Here is a 23,014-nt window from a genome sequence, read left to right on the forward strand (position 1 = left end):
CAGATTGCCAGATGGAGAAGTGTGATTCATCACTCCAGAGAACACGTCTCCACTGCTCCAGAGTCCAGTGGCGGTATGGTTTACACCAATGCATCAGGCGCTTTGCATTGCACTTGGTGATGTATGGCTTGGATGCAGCTGCTCGGCCATGGAAACCCATTCATGAAGCTCTCTACCACTGTTCTTGAGCTAATCTGAAGGCCACATGAAGTTTGGAGGTCTGTAGCGATTGACTCTGCAGAATGTTGGAGACCTCTGTGCACTATGCGCCTCAGCATCTGCTGACCCCGTTCTGTCATTTTACGTGGCCTACCACTTGGTGGCTGAGTTGCTGTCATTCCCAATGGCTTCCACTTTGTTATAATACCACTGACAGTTGACTGTGGAATATTTAGGAGCCAGGAAATTTCAAGACTGGACTTGTTGCACAGGTGGCATCCTATCACAGTACCACGCTGGAATTCACTGAGCTCCTGAGAGCGAGCCATTCTTTCACAAATGTTTGTAGAAACAGTCTGCATGCCTAGGTGCTTGATTTTATACACCTATGGCCATGGAAGTGATTGGAACACCTGATTTCAATTATTTGAATGGGAGAGTGAATACTTTTGGCAATATAGTGTATGTCCTGTCCTTTTTCATATAAACCCAACAATCTGTCTGAGCTCCCAAGTGATGAACTCTGTTTCATATCCTTGGGTTTATAGATACTGATGCAAACAGCTGTTTGACAACTACTCTGTAATATTTCATAATGTAACAGGCAAAAATACAACAATTTTGTGCATGATCCTACAATGAGTAAATGGTTGAATCTGGTGGAATATGGTAAAACTGTCACATTTCCCTAGAATTCTTCACATTGGAATGCTGACATTAAAGAATACATGATTTTATACTGCAATGACAGTGAGATTAAAAAACATGGTTTTAATGGAAGTCAATGGGGGCATTTTTGCCTCGAAGATGTCAGGAGGGTATTTCTGACATTACGTAAAAAATTTTAATGAAATCAAATCAATTTTGTTGCTGATCTTTGACCCATCCAAGACCCTCATCACCCCAAAAGCCCAATCTTTCTACTATTTATTATATGGAAAATAATTCACTTTTTGTGTTTTTTTTGCGGCACAAAATGAAATATTTCAAATAATCAAACTGGCATTTAAAGTGTTAAAATCTTGAAAATTATTGAAAGTTTGGCAGTTTTGAGCAGGTCTGAAGTTGTTAAAGAGATTTATGGAAAGAAGGTAAAAAAAAATATTGATGTATGCTGATTTAATAGGAGTTTTTTTTGTACATGTACATTTTTGCCTCGAAGGTGTAAAGAGGGTGCCTAATGTTACAGCTGGCACTACATAAAAAATACAAATGCAATGAAATCAATTTTGTTACTAATCTTTGACCCAACCAAGACTCTCATTAGCACCAAAGCCCCATCTTTCTACCTTGTTATATGGAAAATAATTCACTTTTTCAGTTTTTTTTAGTAAAAAACAAATATATTTCAAATAATAAAACTGGCATTGAAAGGGTTAAAATCTTGAAAATTATTCAATGTTTGTTAGATTTGAATAGGTCTGAAGTTGTTAAAAAGATTTATGGAAAAAAAGTAGAAAAAAATATTGATGTATGCTGATTTAATGGCAATTTTTTGGTACATGCACATTTTTGCCTCGTTTGTGTAAAGAGGGTAGTAAATTTGAGGAGGGCACAAGGGTTAAATAAAACCATAGACCCAGCAGCTTATTGAACCAGAAGCACACTGGTACGTCTATAATTTGTCATGATAAACACACACTTATCATTGTTTTTTTTGATTGAAGTTGCAGTTTTTGCATCAGTTTTCCACATAAGATGCTGTGAGAGTGCAATTTCCCCCGAACCTTCACAGAAGATCTGTTTCCTGCATTTGTTTTTGGCCAATCAAGACACAGCATATTAGCATCAAACTCAGCAATAGAAAACAAGAGGGCTCCAGAAATATGTAGCTAAAATATCTCAGTCGCCTCCTGGTGGCTGGTTGCAGTATAGGTGATAAGGACTGATATCACTGTTAAAGTCTTAAAGTTCCATTCATTTTGGAGCGTTATTATTGTTTTACAAGGATATGTAAGAAGACATAAATATTGATTTTATTCCAGATTATCATTATTATTATTATTATTAATAATATAATAATCATTTAATTAATTGATAATTGATCATGGATGTGTACTGAGCCCCCTGCTCTACACTCTGTGATGCAGACGAATCTGCGTACAGGGATGAGGTCAAAAAACTGTCAACATGGTGCAGCATCAACAACCTGGTCCTCAACACATCTAAGACTAAAGAACTAATAGTGGATTTCAGGAGAAACAGATCTGACCTTCAGCCCATTCACATTAACGGGGACTGTGTAGAGAGGATCTCAGACTTCAAATTCCTGGGCCTGCACCTGAATGATGACCTGACCTGGAAAACCAACACCACAGCGCTGATCAAAAAGGCACAGCAGTGACTCCACCTCCTGGGGGTCCTGAAGAGCAACGTCCTGGCCAAGGAGCTGCTGGTGTCTTTTTTTACAGATGCTCCATTGAAAGTGTGCTGGCATACTGCATCCCAGTGTGGTTCTCCAGCTGCACTGCTCAGGAGAAGACAGCTCTCCAGAGGGTCATCAACACAGCACAGAAAATCACAGGCTGTGCTCTCCTCTCCTTAGAGGAGCTGTTCAGGTCCCACTGCCACAGGAAGGCCCTGAGCATCCTGAAGGACTCATCCCAACCAGCACATCACTTGTTCCAACTGCTACCCCTCAGGAAGACGGTTCAGGACAATAAGAACCAAAAGTAACAGACTAAAAAAACAGCACCTATCCCAGAGCAGTTTCAATATTAAATGAGAATCTGCTCGAGCACTGAATGGAACTGCAAAAACAGTTTCATTGTTCAATGACAATAAAAAATGAATGAATGAAAAATTTATTTCAATGTCTGGCCTCTACTGCTTTGGTCAAGAAAAAGCTGGCCCTTGTGAAAATGGAGTTGATGACCCCTGCATTAGTTATTCAGCAACATTAATTACAGTCATGGACAAAAGTATTGGCACCCCTGGAATTTTTCCAGAAAATACACCATTTCTCCCAGAAACTGTTGCAATTACAAATGTTTTTGGTATACATGTTTATTTCATTTATGTGCATTGGAACAACACAAAAAAATCTGAAGAAAAAATAAACAAAATTGACACAATTTTAAAGAAAACTCAAAAATGGGCCGGACAAAATGATTGGCACCCTTTTAAACCTGTGGGTAAATCATTTTATTTCCAGCATGTGATGCTCATTTAAACTCACCTGTGGCAGTAACAGGTGCTGGCAATCTAGAAATCACACCTGAAGCCAGTTAGAGTGTCTAAAAGTTGACTCAACCTTTGTGTTGTGTGCCTGTGTGTGTCACACCAAGCATGGAGAAGAGAAAGAAGAGCCCAGAATTGTCTGAGGACTTAAGAAGCAAAATTGTGGAAAAATATGAACAATCTCAAGGTTTCAAGACCATCTCCAGAGATCTTGAGATTCCTTTGTCCACTGTGTGTAATATAATCAAGAAGTTTGTAACCCATGGAACTGTGGGTAATCTCCCTGGATGTGGACGGAAGAGAAAAATTGGCAGAAGAATGAGGGATAGTTGGAATGGTGGATAAACATCCTCAGTCAACTTCCACACAAATTCAGGCTGTCCTGCAGACTCAGGGTGCAAAAGTGTCAGCTGGGACCATACGTGGTCATCTGAATGAGATGAAGGGCTATGGCAGGAGACCGAGGAGGACCCCACTGCTGACAAAGAGACATAAAAAAGCCAGACTGGAGTTTGCAAAAATGTACCTGAGTAAGCCTCAATCCTTCTGGGAGAACATTTTGTGGACAGATGAGACTAAGGTAGAGCTTTTTGGAAAAGCACGTCATTCTACTGTTTACAGAAAATGGAATGAGGCCTGCAAAGAAAAGAACACAGTACCTACAGTCAAACATGGTGGAGGTTCAAAGATTTTTGGGGTTATTTTGCTGCCTCTGGCACTGGGTGCACACACTGGGTGTGTGAAAGGAATCATGAAATCTGGAGACTATCAAAAGATTTTGGGCCGCAATGTAGGGCCTAGTGTCAGAAAGCTGGGTCTGGGTCAGAGATCATAGATGTTCCAGCAGGACAATGACCCCAAACATACCTCAAAAAGCACCAAGAAATGGTTGGAGACAAAGAGCTGGAGAGTTTTAAAGTGGCCAGCAATGAGTCTGGATCTAAATCCCATTGAACACCTATGGAGAGATCTCAAAACTGCTGTTGCAAGAAGGCACCCTTCAAATCTGAGAGACCTGGAGCAGTTTGCTAAAGAAGAGTGGTCCAAAATTCCAGTAGAGAGGTGTAAGAAGCTTGTTGATGGTTATAGGAAGTGACTGGTTTCAGTTATTTTTTTCCAAGGGTGTGCAACTACATATTAAGTTGAGGGTGCCAACAATTTTGTCCGGCCCATTTTTTGAGTTTTGTGTGAAATTTTGTCAATTTTGGCTTTTTTCTCATGCTTTTTTGTGTTGTTTCAATGCACATAAAGGAAATAAACACATGCATACCAAAAACATTTGTAATTGCAACAATTTCTGGGAGACATGGTGTATTTTCTGGAAAAATTCCAGGGGTGCCAATACTTTAGTCCATGACTGTAAAGATAAGATGCAGCATCCTCTGATTCTTTTATTTTTGCACGCAGCTGTGGTAAACTTACTTCTCACATCTCTACAGTTTTAAGTATGGAGTTTTGTGCATGGATGACTGTTGGAGGCATTTTTACTTCATTGTTGCAGCTTCCTAGGTCTTCATGATTCTGTAACTTTAATTTACAGTTCAGTCGCTGGTGAGGGAGGGCGGGGAGGAATGAGTGAGAGAGAAAGAGAGAGAGAGAGAGGCAGGAGGGGGCGGGACTAGCTGGTTACGGTTTTTCAGCACAGCGGACGGCTCTCGTCGACTGTCGACTGCAGGAAAGGGACGCCAAAACGCTGCTGGATGATACAAAACCATCGATTCAGAAAGCCACAGATTAGCCCCTGCTAATACTGCCAGCGCACAGCTTCTATTTTACTCTCCACTTCTTCTCCTCTTTTCTCGCTCACGGCCTTACTGTGGAGTCCATCCGGGTTTAACTGCATTGCCTCTGCGTCTTGTTTCACTCTTCTCTCCTGTACAAGCAACCACAGTGCTTTGAAAGTGTTTTTTTTTCTTTTTTTTTTTTTTCTTTTTTTGGGGTGAGGGGTGGGTGGGGGTGGGGTAGGGTGGATTGACCTGCAAAAATTCTTATCTGACTACGTCGTTACATTGATTGTATTAAGCAGCGCCGCTCGGTTATGCCTGATTATGTAGAGACGTTGTGTTTTTGTAGATGCTGCGTTATAATGTCGAAGCAGAAAAGGAAGTTGAGTAGTTTCCCTGGGCTTCTGTGCATGTCCTGATATTAAACAGGCGACTTGTATCTGCAACATTATCATCTGCCACCCTCGAATCAGATAGACGCATTCTTTCTTTTTAGTCAGGTGTGGACATCGCTGAAGAGAAATGAGGTGTTATTCACATTGCACGTAAGAAATAGACATTTCACCCTGGTTCTACTGCAGGAGGATATGCTTCTTTCCTCAGCTGCCTAAACGAATTGGGATCTTGCATCTGAAAGGAAAACTCGGGAAAAACAAAAAACGGGAGTGATCCTTGTCCTTTCTACCGCTCAGCATAAAATATAGGCCTAATTTACAATCACGATAGAAAATGAGGAAGTTTCGGAAAGTGCTGGACGGCTTAACTACCTCCTCCCCGGGAGCTACTCTCGGGTCCCCATCGTGCGGCAGCGGGGCCGGGACTCCTACAGCGGCGCCAACTCCAAAGGAAATCGATGTCCAAGAGACCCTGCTGTCGGAAAACTTTCAGCTGTGTAAGGTGGGTTGATACTGTGCTTTGCTCGACTTTCCATAAGCAACATCCGAGACAGGACAGAGGCTCAGTCTGCAACATCATGTAACACGCTTGAGTCTGCCACCCTAACATCACCCTCTACACAGACAGAGTGATTTAATTCGGGCTAATATAATCATTAATTAGGCTGGAGAAGGATTGGGAAGTTCGATCTGGAGTGAGTTGAGCTACTGCGCTGGATTCAGTGGCCTGCTGTCCTCTGGTTGTGTTTAGTTTGAGTTCAGCACCACGGAGAGCGCCTCAGTAGTCAGCCTGAGAATACTGAGGAGCTGTCCGTGGTGCTGAACTCAAACTAAACACAAACAGAACACAGCAGGCCACGGACAGCTCCTCACTGGTCAGCCTAGGAATACTGAGGGCTTTCCCAAACAGCAGACAAGTATCTGAGGAACACTGGTGTATCAGGGCAGCTATGGAAAGAATTATGGCGTTATTCATCTACCAGTAGAAAGGTTCAGTGCTGTGTCTATTTCAGGCTCTCCCGCCACTTTATGCAGTCTGGCTTCAGTTGTCTACGCCCCGTCATCAGCATGCTGTATTGGCTACAATAGCCTAGCTTACACACATGTGATATAAACAACCCAGAGCAAGTCGATGAATAGCAGTCTCCTGGTTGCATCAGCAAGCAGTTGCGATTGGTGTAAGAGCGATGATATAACTGGTGTCCCTTCCTTGCATAAAAGAGAGGGCACAACAAGCCAGCAGAGGGACCCTGCAGTGGCCACTGTCCTAGCTGATGTGCTTTTCACCTAGAAGAGGAAGAATAACTGGAGGATGGAGGGACATAGAAGATGCTTTTTGGGACATTTATCTCCCTTTTAAGGAGGTTTGGGGAATACTGTGCATACATTGTAGGAATCTCTTTGAAATCATCATCATTACTAAATAGAATAACACTGGTGCTGCTGCAGCTGGGTGATGGAGGAGGTGGTGGCGGTGTGTGTGTGTGTGTGTGTGTGTGTGGGGTATGATTCAGAAGCTCAAAAGAATGCTGCAGAGAACCCTCGGCAGGCTGGCAGTCACGCAGGCAAGCAGGCAGGCAGGCAGGCAGCTAGGGAGGGGAAAGTGCTGGAAAAGAACAGAATGATTTCCTGGTCCATCCGCCTCTTCTCCTTCAGTGAATGGCTTAATGCATGGTTGTGATTGAAGACCTAAGTAAAAGTAACCACTAAAGGCCATACGCCTCCTTTCTAAACCCTGTCCAACTTCTTTAATCGTAGTCTGTGCTGCTCAAGCTGTATCTGTATGTCCCATTTTGCTGTTTTTAAAGTTCTTGTTTATTACTCATCTGAAAACAGTTGCTAAAGACATAATTTAGTATGTAGTTCACATTACAATATTAACACTGAATACAGGGACAGTGTTCATTTTGTCGACTAAAACTTTGACTAAAAATGTTCGTTGACAGTCTTTTTTCCCATAACAAAAACTAGACAAAAACTGACAAAAATAGATCGGTGATGACTAATACTGACAAAAACTAAGTTTAATTTTTGTCAAGATGATTAAAACAAAACTAAAATGTAATTTGAATGTAAAACAAAAAGTAAGGCAATTTGTGTTTGGTAAATTATTTCTTTGTTCTAACAATGCTTCTTGGTAATAAATATTATACCATTGGAAAGCCTGTTTATTACCCTTTTAAATGATGCCACATTTGCAAGGATCATGCATTTGTAGGATGAGCAGCAGAGCAGAGTATGTGGCTTGCGCCCATGAAAAATGTGCCAAATCTTCTCTGCCAATGCCAAACAGCTTATTTTGCTGTTGCTATTGACTCTTGCACCTGATTGGCAGCACCTGTGAGCATGGGCCCTGCTACAGTGGTCAGTAGATGTCTGCTCCAAGAATCGGCAAAACCAAGTTGCAGCATTGTTTGGAGTGAACCCCAGCACCATCTCCAAAGTGAAGGCCAAGTTCCATATAACGGGGAATGTCAGAGACAGGCCGTGAAGTGGCGTCCCAAGAAGACAACACCCCAAGAATACCGTTTTCTCACCCTGTCAGCAAGAACTCTATCCTCCAAGATGACAACACTCGCCCCCACAGAGTGGGGTTTATCAGAGACTACCTCCAGAATGTGGGAGTGGAGAGGATGGAATGGCCTGCCAGCAGTCCTGACCTCAACCCCTCTGAACACTTGTGGGATCAGCTTGGGCGTGCTGTTCATGCCAGAGTGACCAACACAACCATGTTGGCTGACTTGCGACAAATGCTGGTTGAAGAATGGGATGCCATCCCACAGAAGTGTGTGACCAGGCTGGTGAGCAGCATGAGGAGGAAGTGCAAGGCTGTTGTGGCTGTGTATGCTTCTTTAACAAGCTACTGAGGCTCCTGTTTATTAAATGAATAAATTGTTAAATTGTCAAATTATGTTTCTTCAAACTTCAATCATCCAATCCACCAAACACCAAACAAGAGTCAATGGCAGAATAAGCTGTTTGGCATTGGCAGAGAAGATTTGGCATTTTTTTCATGGGTGCAACCCACATACTCAGCTCTGCTGCTCATCCCACAAATGCATGATCCTTACAAATGTGGCATCATTTAAAAGGGTAATAAACTGACTTTCCAATGGTATAATATTTATTACCAAGAAGCATTGTTAGAACAAAGAAAAAATGTACCAAACACAAATTGCCTTATGTTTTGTTTTAAGTTTAGTTTTCATCTGACATTCAGAATCCATGTTATTTCTCCACTGTGGATAAATCTGTTAAAAAAAACAATGCAGCTGTATCTATTCTGCCTCTCAACTGTAGAAAGCAGGGACCCCAGGTTTGGCAGAGTGCAGAGAACACAGTACCATGATTTGGTACCAGATTCAGGCCAGAAAATAAATGCTTGGACTAACAATAAAGACTAAAATGTGAGGACTTTTTATGGACTAAAACTAGCTTAAAATGTTTTGAGTTTTTGTAGACTAAAACAAGACTAAAATTAGAAGGATAGAAGTGACTAAGACTAAAATGTAATTCATTTAAAGACTAAAACTAAGAGTAAAATTAGAAATAGCTGCAAAAATTAACACCATACAGGAAAATCTTTGAAAAGATACCCTTTTGGTTATGCATTGCCTGAAAGTTCCTCTAGCATGGAGTGTGTGTTTAACCTTTATGCCTTCCTCGGGCATTATTGTCCAGTTTTCTCAGGTTTTTTTTTTTTAATTTGTGATCATTTTGGCAGTTTTACAGCTTGCGGCATGATTACAAAACGCTGACTTTTAATCAACATACATCAATATTTTTTCTACTTTTTTCATAAATCTCTTTTTCTTAAATCTCAACTTCAGAGCTTCTCAAAACTACCAAACATTCAATCATTTTCAAGATTTTAACGCTTTAAATGCCAGTTTGATTTTTTTGAAATATTTTATTTTTTACCACAAAAACACAAACAGTGAATTATTTTCCATAAAACTAATAGTGGAAAGAAGGGGCTTTGGTGCTGATAAGAGTCTTAGATGGGTCAAAGATTAGTAAAAAAATAGATTTGACTGCATTTGTATTTTTTATTTAGTGCCAGCTTTAACATTAGGGCACCCTCTGGACACCTTAGCAGAGACACCGGGACCTGAAGAATCATTTTAAATAAACACTTAGCCATTTGCATTACATGTTTGAATTTATAAATACTGTACTGTCTGGAGACGTGTCTAGTTTGAAGTCAGATTAAAAGAAAATGTTTAAATCAAACATGCACCCAGAACCTGGTAAGTTATTCCAAATAAGATATAAAAGCATTTGTGTTTTGTACCAAAACAGCAAAGACGTGAGACGTCCACATACCTGTAACCAGTGTTTTTATTCCCTGCCTCAATTATGTTTATGTTGGACCAACTCTTCTGCAGGGATGTAGATCTGATCGCTCTTGAAGTGTATGTGGGAGGCTCTGGCATCTTTGCTAACTTCTCAAAGTTAGTCATGGCTTCTTTCTCATCTTGCATTGTGTAGGAGGAGGCAACAACTCTTTTGTTTTGATTTTACAGTATTTTTATGTTTGTTTTTTTTCCTCTGTCAGGCTAAAGGAGGTAAATGGGACATTATCGAGTGACAAAGAGGCTGAGAGATTGGAGAAGTATTAATCAAAGTAATCTGATTAACACTGATCCATCTATTGATTGGAATGATAAATAGCATTCAAAGCTAAACTCTGTGAATTACCCACAGAGCCTCCTTTAGTATGTTAAAGCTAACCCTTACCAGTACAACTCTACCAGGATAACGGTGAGTCATAAGAGTTGTATTACATAAAGATTGAACTAAGGGGAGAATAGACAGCAGGGAGACTTCTAAATAATGGGTAATTATTTATTTACTGCCTGGCTTGTGCTCTTCTGGACTTACTGTAACATATTTCAGGCCTTTGGAATTAAAGAGAGCTCTCCTATTTTCAGATTCCTTTATAAAAAAGAGATAAAACAGCACTGCCCCTCTCTGACTGCTGACTGTTGGAGGTTGGGGGTTTGATCCCCAGCTCCTGCAGCCACATGTCAGAGGTATGCTTGGGTGAGACAGCAGGGGTGTTCTTTCTTACATTTCTCAAAGCTGTCCTGCCTTCTGCTTTGAATTGATGCTGCTTTTGTTTTTGTTTTTTTATGATTGTCTGTTGATTATGCTGCCGACTGTCTTGGCAGCAGCATAATTAGCTCTGCTTTGACTGCATTCTGAAACACACAGATGATGGTAAAGAGCTAATTAGAGCAATTTGACAGACACACACACACACACACATCAAGATTGTATGTGGCATTCAGTAATTTTCAGTGTATTGTGTACAGAAATGGCAGGCAGTGCAACCCTTGTGTGGAGAATCTGCCACTGCCTCAAGCCATTCGCATGGATCGCTCATCTGGGAAAGTTTATATCTCAGAAAGGACGTGCCATTATTTGCTGGTACAATACATTTGTAGTTTTAGATTTTTTTTAATTAATCTTTATTCATAAACAAAGTGTCGCATTTGGATTCATTCATTCATTGCAAACATTAAAGACTACGCAACATTTTGCAAAGAAAACCAGAGAACTGGATTAGGGGTCTAATGAAGGATCACACTGTTAGAAGTTACGTCTAGGTGGCTCGCACTAGCTTTGTTAGCTTTAGCTAAAGCTTACATAGCTATACTAGCTACATAATTAACAACTTTGTAAGCCAATGTAGATTAGTTAGTTTTAGCAATGTGAGATTTCGCAAACGTAGCTAAAGCTAACGTAGCTGCTTTGTGAGCTTATCTTTTGTGTTAGCTATGTAGCACCAAAGCTCTGTTATCTACAGCTTGGTTAGCTTAGCAACATGATCTAAGTAGCTCTGTTCGACTGTGGCTCAGTTGGCAGAGTTGGTCAACTTGCAACCTGAAGATCATGGGTTCCACAGTCACATGCTGATGTGTCCTTGAGCAAGACATTTAACCCCAGTTTGCTGAGAAGCTCCTCACTGCAGTGTGCAGTAGGGGGCGCCAGTGCCCAACGCAGAGCTCAATGTGAGCGATGCTGCCTTACACTTCCCTATCAAACCTGAGGTACGGGGAAAAAATAGTGTGTGACCCCCAATAAAACAAAACTTAACAATACTATATATATATATATATATATATATATATATATATATATATATATAGTATATATAATGTGTATCCAAATGCTTTCTTTAAATGAATTATATCCATTCAGACTTAATTTGTAGTGTACTGTTTACTCACTGTTTTTTGAAAGTGGACAAGATGATGTTGATGAATGGGTGATGATGATGTAATGACATAGACCACACATCTGATTGGACGACAGCTTGAAAATGGGCAATGTCCAACGCTTGACAGCGGGCGGTGTCAACTTTCGTCAAGCACCGCCCACTTTTGCACGCTGCATTGAGGGCTACTAGAGTTTGCTGCCACTGTTGTGTTGGTGGCCTGTGAATGTGTATGGACTTGTTTGATTGGGATTATTTGATACTGATGATCAGTGTGTAAATGTGTGGGAATGTGTGACCTGCAGAGCTGAAGAACCTTGAACAGACGGATGACTAGAATAGTTCTATACAAGCTAAAGTCCATTTACATTGCAAGAGCCACAATCTAAATGGTGAAAAGTGGCAAAAACAGCTTCAAGTAGCAATACAAATAAGTTAAAGATGGCAAAAATGTTCAAAAAGCTGAAAAATGGTCCAAAGGGGCAAAAATTGGGAGGAAAAGTAGAAAAAGAGTCAGAAAGTAGCACAAATGGGTGAGAAGTTAAAAAATGAGTTACAAGTGGCAAAAAAGAGCTAAAAATGACTAAAATGGGCAGCAGTCAAGAGTGGCAAAAATGGGCAAAAAATAGGAAACAAGTGGCATTTAATGGCAAAAGGATAGTAAAAGGACAAAAAATGGTGAAAAGGGCAAAAATGGAACAGAAGTGGCTAGAAGAAGTGGCAAAAATGGGCAAAAAAAAGGAAACTAGCATTATGGCCAAAGGCAACATAAAGTGGCAAAAAACAAAGGAAACAAGTGGTATTTAATGGCAAAAGGTAGCTTAAATGGGCGAAAAGTGGCAAAAAATTGTGAAAAAGGGCAAAAATGGGAAAAAGTGGCAAAAAATGGGGAAAATGCAGCAAAAGGAAGGAAAAAAAGTGGTATTTCATGATAAAATGTAGCTCAAATGTATGAAAAGTGGCAAAACTGGTAAAAAGGTGTAAATGTACAGTGGTTAACAAATTTATTAGACCACCTGTCATATTTGTCTCAGAGACCATCCAGCATCATGAAGTCCTTTAATGTGGACTCTTTCATTTTCAGTCAGCTCTCCACGTTTTACCATTTTGAACAGGAATGAGGAATTTCAAACTGAATTCAGCCAAATTTGAGCCGGCTCACTGGGCTTCTCTGAGAAGTCAGAAATGAATCGAGCATAACATTCAACCACTAAAACTCATTTTTCTGTTCAGGAATGACAGTAAATAACTATAATTTGACATATTAATCAAGAATATTAATATGCTTTACTATTTTTTCTTTTTTTTTTTGTAAATCAGTAAATTTGAAAATTCATGGATAACAATAATAATGATATTTTAGCATTAAAAATATTATTTGGGTTAAAGAGCTTCTACATATTGGTGTATTAACCATTGCAGAAACATCAAAAATGATTTTGGTAATTACCAATGCTTTTAATTTACAAAGTTTTAACAACTGGCCACAGGTTTTAGATGAAGCTATTCTAAATGTTTAGATGTTTCACAGAGGTCAGAGTCTTTTGTTGTCACATGTTTTAGTTTCATAGATTTGAGTCTAAGAGTCTGCAGTGCCCATGTCTTTCCTCTGACAATGTGATGAATGGGCTTTAAAGATGACCACCTCCCTTCTTCAGCAGAGAAGCCATGTGCTTTCTTTGGGTGTAATGAGAGGGTTAACTTCCAGTTGGTCTCATATTACCATGTGTCAACTGGTTGTCAGAAACCAGAGTGTGGGATCAATTAAGGAGGAGTTAACATCAGGCTGATAGCGGGGAACACATGTATAAGAAGGAGAGAGTGTGTCTGTGTCCAGCAGCATCAATCCTAACCAATCACTTAACGAAATATAAATAATTATAATATCAGTGTTCATTTATCACATTCAGACATCACAATAGCATGAAATGGCAGCTGAATGTGAGAAAGTATGAGGTAAGAATGAATGTGTGGTATTAGTTAAATAGTCCAAGTGTGTGTATGAGAAAGACAAATAACCGCCTCTTGATTTTGTGTGGGCTCACAAAATCCTTTGTCCATTCTGTCCGTAGGTGACAGCAAACTGCCTGCTCACCTCATTCTGTGAAAATATAATCAAGCCAGCTTCACCAACAGCCCTTCATTTGGCAGAAGAAAGAACATGACTTGACTGAAAGTCTGTTTGAATGTTTGAGGTGCTAACTCACTGCAGTGACTTCGGTAGAACTTATGAGTTGTAAATTTCTGTAAAATGTTGTTTGATTTGTGGGGGAAAAGTCTGTGTCATTTGCAATTTAAATTATAACCACTCAAGGCAATTTTCAAGGCCTAATCCATAATTCATTATTGTTTATTGCCTGTGTTTCCATGGTTACTTCATAACTCACGTCCAGTGCAGAAAACAGACTGGAGGTCAATCATGTTGAATTCCCTGCTGAACAATACAACTTTAATCCTGACTGCTCATGGAAAAGAGAAGTCTTACCAAGTGCTTTCTTTCCTCCACCATCATGACCATCATGTAGCTACATACTTGGAAATAACACATTTCTTTTTTTCCTCACAATCCTTTTTTGGGGCTTTTTGCTTGTATTTGATAGACCCGCTGAAGTGAGACAGGAAATGTGGGGAGAGAGAGAGGCCATTCAAAAGAAACAGAAACAAATTTTACAAAAGTTAAAGGGGTGGGAGTGCAGATGGCCAAGCGGTCTACGGTGCTTCCCAGTAGTGGTAGTGTCTAATTCAAACCAATACAGACCAATTTGATAAAAATTATGCTCTTTAATTTATAGTATCTCCCTTTTAAATTTGACAACATGACAAAAGCACATTAAAAAGTACATAAAACCCACAACAACAGATCTGTATTTGAACATAACTCGGTAGAAATGTTTTTTTTTTTCACTTGAATAAAAACAAAATCAATAGAATGAAAAAGTAAAATCAAATTCTGTAAATTATAATTTTGGTCACATCTTACCTTGGGGCTACTTCTTCAGCATCGCTAGACATGCTTCAAAACAACACAGTGCAATGTAGGTAGACTACTGCTAGGCTACGTAGAGTGTTGTATTCACGGTCTGAAATACTGTGGGAATTTATGAAAACTTGCAAAACAGGTTGCCCTCTGCATATCTGGCATGACCACAAACTGGGCCACTTGGGGGTTGGCTCTGGGTCGTATGTGGTCCCCGGGCCGCTGATTGAATAGACCTGAGATAGAGCAATAATTCTTTTGCATTAAAACTGGAGGAGTAACACTGAAATATCACACATTCAACGTGTTCTGGAGTACTGTTTCCTTCTAGAAATATCCATCCTACTTTTGTGTAAACATAGTAAAAAGCGCACACATCAAAAAACAATATAATAATAGAATCTGGGCTATAATTGTGTTGATTTCTTGCAGGCTATGAATCGCACTTGTTACTGTCTCAACATGGTCTTCTGCAAACACATGTAAGCTCAAAAGTATCTGCCACAATCAGAGATTTGATTTCACTGCTGTAAATAGTTTATTTATCCTAAAAATGCTGTCTTTTTGCAAATTGAGCACAATTTCATTTTATTTTTCATTTTTGACACAGTTAATTAAGATAAGTATTTAAAAAATGAAGTTATGAAAATACTCAAAATACTTTTACGTAGTTTGAAATGAATATGAAATGAGTTTCAGCAATTTTTTTACAATCACAATTTTAAGGGACACAGCTATGGCAACTCTGTACTTAGGAAAATAAAAAAAAAAACATTTTTCATTTGTCTTGTGGTTTTTTGCACTTTGGAGAAATTTTATTTGTTACTATGGACTTATCACATACATATCATTAAAATGTGGGTTCTAAGGGTTGTATTGATGTATAGCCAATTCAAATACCCCAAAAAATGGCACTACAACATGAAAATAAAGATATGCTCTGGCAGACTTGTTCTATGGTAGGTCATAGAGGGTTAAAAGAGTTCGCCCATTAAAATGTAAATCTGATTTTATTTTTTTTTTCAGACAAGGGACAATTCACATTAATGGACATGAACATGTAAATGTGGCAGATTGTAGCCATAGGCTAGTTTCCATCTGTAGTCCCTGGCAGGTTGGTGGTTTACACAACAAAGAGTATATTAAAAATCTACATAAAAATCAGACAACACCAAAACCAGACAACATGGACAGTACCATAAAATAAAATACGAAGACCCAAATACAACGATACTTAGGACAGACCAGAAATAAAGTGAACATTGCAGTTAAAGTGCATAAGGCAGACGATGAAGTGCTTTAGTGCTAAAGTGCAAGTGTGCTGATATATTGCACATGATCATGAGTGTGCTTCAAAAAGAACTTGCACATCGCCCTTGGCCTGGTTAGTTAAAATGATAATATTATTGCACATAGCCCTATTGCACATAGTTAGCATTAACAGATGTGTTTATGCATATATTACTACACCAAAAGAAACATACATGGGTGTATCTATGTATGTAATATTGCACAAAATACGCATACAGAGCTGTATGTAAGTACGTATGCATAGAGATACCGAAATGGTTAAACATGGTCACAATTCTGGTTTGAATGATGCTATGTGCAACATAGCTGTAACCATCCAGGGTCCCAGGTCTCTGGCACTGTTATTTTTGGGGTCACAGGCTGAATAGTCTGGGAACCTACAGTGCAATAGTAACGGCATTAGTCACTAGAGATTTCAGTGTTTCCTCTTCAGGATGCTATACAGCGCTGCAGACGGGTACAGTTTCTCTGTAGGAAAAATGGGCTAAAAAAACCCAATACTTGGCACTGTTTTGGAAAGCAACTGTTGGTTACGTGTAAATGGACTTGAGCTTGTATAGTTCTTCTCTAGTCATCTGAAGTGCTTTTACACCACAGGTAACACTTACCCGTACACACCCTTTCATTCCACAGTCACATGGTGATGGCAGAGGTTGCTATGGAGAGTTGTCCAAGGCAAGGACACGTGACTGCAAGAGCTGAGGATCAAAATCGTAACCTTCCGATTACGAGACCGCTGACTCTACCCACTGACCCCAGTCGCCCCTACCACGGTGTTCTCATAGGTGTATTACTATCTTCTGATGTTTGAGCTGCTGTTTGTGGCTTCAACAGAGGCGACAAAAAATTAAGCTTAAGCAAATCTAAAAACAAGTTATTTTGACGCTAATGTGTCAGAGAGGGATAACTTTTTGACCCAGAGTGAGGAAGAAGTAGTGTAGATGGAGAGAGAGGGGAGAAACCTCAGGGGAACGTAGGAGAGATTCCAAGTTTTTGGTGGTGTAGGCTTTCTGTGTTTTACCATAACCTTCCTCTAATAATTTCCCATTAAAAAAAAAAAAAAGGGCTAGAGAAATCTATTCATGCTACATCAGTCATTAAATATCAGTTAAGGAATATAAAGATTTGAAACATTGATCACTGAAAAAAATCTGCAACATTTTTGATCAGCTCCTTCTGGAGCTAGTTTCAATCTGGGATGACAAAGAAAATGGTTGTGAAAATTTCAGTGGTTATATTGAAATATTGAGTTTATTTTCTATGAGTATGGTAGTGTGCACATCAGTATCACTTAGACAAACCACATACAGGAAAATTAGGAGATTACCATTTTATTGTGCTGCCATAAAACCAGCCAAGCTGTTCAGAGCATCACAATAACCAGAACGTCAGTAAACATACCTTCACACCGTTTGATTTCCTCTCAGTGGTTGATCAGGGTAAGAGTGACATGTAAAAATAAATGTATTGTCCAGTCTTAGGGTTTTTTTTAATCAGGTATAAAGCAAGATGCTGATGCCATGACTGATTCACTGATATGCCTGCTGCTGTGGATAAAAGGTTCAACCACACATGACTGGTTTCTGACCCCAAGGCAGCATGAAAGCACGATATGAATCCCCCGTGTACAATCGCAACAGGCAGCTCCTCCACAAACACACACAGGAGAAATCTCACACTTACATAATTACAAATATGCATATGGAGCTGTTAAGCCCACGCTTCAATCTGAAGAGACACATGCTTAACATTCTTCACATTTGACCCTGAAGATATCTGTATTAAACGCTGCCATATGAACGCTGTGAGCCGATAACAGGAATGTTATTTATGAACTGTGTTTGTCTTCTAGGAAGATTAAAAACTCAAACAGAGATGCACCAGTACACAGTTGGTAATCAAATACAAATGCCTTCTCCATTTGAAGCAAACAGGCCCAAAGTTGAGGATTTACCTTTTTTCTTTGTGAATAAAATCACTCAGCAGAGGGGACAGTGTCTCCACATTCTCAGAGGGCCAATCCCGTTCCTCTTTACCCTTCCCTGGAAACAGAATGGTAGGAGTGGGTCCATGTTGATCTTCTCCATAGATTTATACAGTAAACAGCTCTCGTTTACATGCGTACATACTAAAATACAATAAACTCTCATCCCTAGTAGTTAAAGATTTAAAACATGAGAAAATCTTAACTGTTTTTTTTGATAATTTATGTTTAATTTTATCATTTATGTTCATATTTATCATGCCTGTATAAAGACTGGCTGCGGTCACAGCTGTTCAGAGCCTTGGAAATGTTTCTGTATCCATTCCCTGACTTTGACTTTTCAAAACCTTTTTTCTGAGATCCTTGAAGAGTTCTTTTTTCTTCATGGTGTAATGGTAGCCAGGAATACTGATTACCCAGTGACTGGACCTTCCGGGCACAGGTGTCTTTATACTACAATCACTAGAGACACATTTGCTGCCCGCAGGTGATCTCCATTTCCCCAGAAAGCATTTTCATGATTGAGTACTGAGTTTAGATTATTGAGAATTAAAAAAATTGTTTTTCCCTGTAGCAAAAAGCTGCAACATGAGAAAATATTCAAAAGTGAGGGGTGTCTAAATACTTTCTGAATGCTCTGTCTGCTTCCAGTGGGTTTCCTGAAGCACTCTACCTTCACACCACCTGTAGCTGCTGATACTGGGAGGAAGAGTTTTGCACCAGCTCTGACAGGCCACGTACAGTTCCTACGCATCATCATGCCGGATCACATCTCAGCATCTCCTGTTGCAAAAAGTGCAATCAAAGTCTTATTTCTCATCTCTCTATGGCAGGGGTGTCAAACCCCAGGCCCAGGGGCCAAATCCGTCCCATGGTACAGTTATATGCGGCCTGCAAGATCATATCATATTTCTGTTATAACTGGCCCACCAGTTTGAGAATTTGCAGATTTCCTCCGGTATAAAAATTTAAACTTAACCTTGATGATGTAAAATATCCTTGATAAGTCATGAAAACCTGAAACAGAGTAAAAAATATTATTATAAAAAGACAAGAAAGTGGAAAAGTGATTCATTTGTGTGTTCATGTCATATTTGCAATTTTACATCTCAAAATTATGACTGAAACTTAGTATTTTGACTTTTTATTTTATACTTTGACCCTTTCAACTCATAATTTTAATATTCTATATCATATTATGATCTTTTAGATAGAGATTTTTAAATTTGGAGTCATATTTTTAACCTTTTCAGTCATTGTTTGTAGTTTAAAGTCATATTTTCACCTTTCAACTCCAACCTTCAGCTTTTTAATCCCATATCTTGACCTTATAGACTAACAAATTGAAATTTCAATTCATATTTTGAACATTTAAATTCATGACTTTGACTTTCTCATATATTTGCATTTCTTAACACATTGTTCTGTTGTTTTAGTTTTGTGTTTAGACCCCTTGAATTAATAAGGTTGACTTTTTATTTCAGATTTTGAGCCTTTAAACGTATCATTTTGGCTTTTTATTTCAAAGTCATTTATAGTCAATGCTAAGTTTTTATTTCTTTCAAAAACGAGGTTGACAGTTTAAACCCTCTCAGGCTCTCAGGTTAGACTTAAATCCAGACTTTGGCCCCTGTTGTGATTGAGTTTGACATCCCTGCTCTATGGGGTCTACTGCTAATAACAAAGAATACAGTTGCACACTAGACCTGCTATTTTTTCCACTACACTGTCATGTGCCAGTTCAACATGTCCAAAGTATCCTCAAATGTAGTTTGAAGCCCTTGATATCAAAATGTTAAAAGAAAATGACGGATAGATGTTGACCACCCCCCTTTTTATATTCATAGATTTTTTTGAACCATAGGGCTGCTTTTAGATTTGTGTATGTATGCGAGTGTGTGTGTGAAAGTGTGACATTCAAAATGTCTGCTTTCAGAAATGTTTAGAAACTATTTCTCTGGGTGTTTGGATATCCATCTCTCATTTCTCTCCATCATTTCCATTTCCTTTTGCTTTCCTTCTGCTGTCCGCACACATCCTACACTCACTATGCATTATTCAACACTTGTCAGTGCTCTTGCTTCAAACTGCATATCACAAATAGCCCGTTCATCCATTTCCTCATTTATTCTTGCTCTGTGTGAACACAAGTCTCTCTGAGAGCACAGCTCTGCCCTTATTGTTGTTGTGTAGAGAAACGTTTCCCAGCATTATGAGCTGTGCTCAGTGCATCTCTGTATGTATGCAGCATCTACCAGGAGTCTTCATCAGTACTGCAGTGTCTCATATTGGAAGTCCAAACCATCAGGAGTGTTCACAGATATCTAACAATCTTTCCTAAAAGTAAAAAAATAGAATTAAATGAATAAATAGAAATGGAAACCCCAGCTGTTGGTTCTAATGTTCTCTGTGTCTGGAGGTCAGAGATGTAAAGCCGCCTGTTCTCCCAGCCTGACCATCATCTGAAGACTTTGGAGGCCTTGTTGAACTTAAGATTTTTAAGGTCATCTAGTCATCTTTGCTTGTATTGAAAGCTAACTGAAATCCTACTTTTCTGACAGAATAAAAGGCCACTTTAAGAAGTTTTACATTAAAAGATGAGTGCAGTCAAATACACATCTGTCTTACTCTAAAAGATGAAGAAGTTTCTGTGAATTATAATAGACTGCCTCTAAAACCGGGGCTCACAACTCTCACAGTCTTTTAAAAAGACTAGGAGTTCTTCAGTACTTCCTGATTACTTATTTTCTGCATCCTTATCAAATTTAAATATTTCAGATCATCAGACAATTTTTAATTTTAGATTAAGATAACGCTTGATTTAAAAAATGCTGTTTTAAAATGATTATTTAATCTAGTAAGGGTTAAAAAAGACATCCAAACCTATCTGGCCCTGTGTGAAACAGTAAGTAAACCTAATAACTGGTTGGCCACCAGTGGCAGCAACAACAGCTAGCAGGCATTTGTAATAACTGACACTGAGTCTTTCACATCACTGTGGGGGAATTTTGTCCCACTCTTCTTTGCAGAATTGTTTTATTCAGTCTTACTCTGATCATGCCACAGCACCTCAGTTAGATTTAAAACCAGACTTTGACTAGGCCACTCTAAAACCTTTTTCCTTCCTCCTCCAGGATTTTTAATGGGGAAAGAGCAGAATTTATGATTCCATCAATTACAGGTGAATATTCTTCCAAATGTCTTGGGAATTGAGACGAGACTTTGTGTTCTTTTTGCTCAGCACTGGTTTTTGCCTTGGAACTCTTCCATAATGCTATTTATTCCCAGTCTCTTTCTTATTGTTGAATCATGAACTTTGACCTTAACTGAGTCACGGAGGTCTTTAGATGTTGTTCTGGGTTCTTCTGTGACCTCCTGGATGAGTCATCGATATGCTCTTGGAGTCATATTGGCAGGCTGAACACTCTTGGGAAGGTTCCCCACCGCTCCAAGTTTTCTCCATTTGTGGATAATGGCTCTCACCATGGTTCACTGGAGACTGGAAGCTTTAGGAATGTCTTTCCAGACTGATAGATGTCAAACTTTGTTTCTCATCTGTTCATGAATGTTTTTGGACTGCAGCATTATGTGTTGCTGTCTGAGATCTCTTTGCGGTTTTCATTTTTACAGACAGGTTCTATTAAAGCTCTTGACTCAGCAGGTTTACAGAAAAGCTGCACAGTGGCTAAAACACAAACTCAGCAGGAATGGAAACATTAAGAGTGAGATATAAAAGTAAATAAGAACACCATTAAACTGCAGTAGGAATGAATAATCTGTGGTAGCACTCTTTACAAGTTTGAATATCTAATGGATCAGAAACAGGGTGTCAAAAGGATTGGTCACATATTAGAATTCACAATAACCTCGCACATAAAAATACCTGTACAATCACGTTTCAGTCTCATGTATATCAGAACAAACTGTTAACATGTATTCGGATATTTTAATTTTTTTTTTTTTTTTTTTTTTTTTACAAAACCCCAAGACTTACAGACTGGGTAGAATAAAATTTCAAAAACATCTGAAATATTTCATTTTATCTGATAAACGGCCGAGCTTGGCCCCCTTGAAAAGAGCACAAGGTCCCCTGAAAGCCTCAATGAGACATTTAGAGGGAGCTCTAGAAAGTTATCAACATGTAGGTTATTAATTTATCTTATGTACATTAAGTTTCTTAAAAATAATCCAATAGTATAAACACCTCAGTGTTTTTTGTTTACTTGTTCATCATGTAATAAATCAAAAATTTTAACCTGTTCCTGCATTGGTTGTCATGGCAGCGCTGCACTGACATAAAGCCCAGATTAACATAGGTACGTGAACTTATCAGTGCGTTTCTGTTTCTCTCAGGGATTTTGTGGTTATAACAGCGTGTTTCCTGTGATTGTCTGTTTTTGGCGTATTTTTTTTGCCCTGATTTTCTCTGTTGGATGATAGTTAAGTTGTTATCATGGTGCCTAAACAGCTGGTTTACTGACGGCATTAACTCCCTCCTGCAGAAACGACTGTAAACTCTGATGTTGACCACACTGCATGTATATGTACATGCATGAATGCTGTGGTGTGCATCAGAAGATGGAGCTCCCTAGAGTTAGAACACTGAGATAAATCTTAGTGGTGAGTGTCTTGAAGCTAACTCATATTGCAGTGCGCCTTTATTATTGGACATTCACTCTGAAGCGATGTACAAATGAAGCCCCCTCACACTGATGATTGTGGAACCTCTCTGTTCTTATATGCTTGGTGAGGATCTGAAGTGTGTGCTTGCTTGTACTTCTGTGAAAAAATTACAGCCTTCAAAAAGTCTTATAATAATAATAATGATCATGAAATTTAACATTAAATTTCTATTTATGCAGTAGATTTAATTTCAGAGTGTATCTTGGCATGAAATCTTTGTTGCAATGATCCAAAGTGTGTTTACACTGCATGTCTTATACATCAGTTCACACCACATCCACACACTGATATTTCTGTCCTTCTGGGACTGGATGTGTCATACATCTGAGTTTCTAGGAATCGGTCTTAAATATGATCTGGAAATGGTGACACTGGAAT

The 23,014-nt window shown here is 39.1% G+C and overlaps 1 protein-coding gene across 1 annotated transcript in view; it reads left to right on the forward strand.

The window, feature by feature from the left end:
* Positions 1 to 5,355: 5,355 nt before the first annotated feature.
* stxbp5l (syntaxin binding protein 5L) overlaps positions 5,356 to 23,014 on the forward strand; it is a 160,931-nt gene continuing 143,272 nt past the window's right edge. Inside the window, exon 1 of the mRNA XM_041807110.1 lies at positions 5,356 to 5,960. Coding sequence (XP_041663044.1) covers positions 5,793 to 5,960 — 168 coding nt within the window. The 5' untranslated portion in view covers positions 5,356 to 5,792. The remainder of the gene's footprint in view (positions 5,961 to 23,014) is intronic.

The sequence above is a fragment of the Cheilinus undulatus genome, linkage group 15 (genome assembly GCF_018320785.1).
Source record: "Cheilinus undulatus linkage group 15, ASM1832078v1, whole genome shotgun sequence".
In the NCBI taxonomy this organism is placed as follows: Eukaryota; Metazoa; Chordata; class Actinopteri; order Labriformes; family Labridae; genus Cheilinus; species Cheilinus undulatus.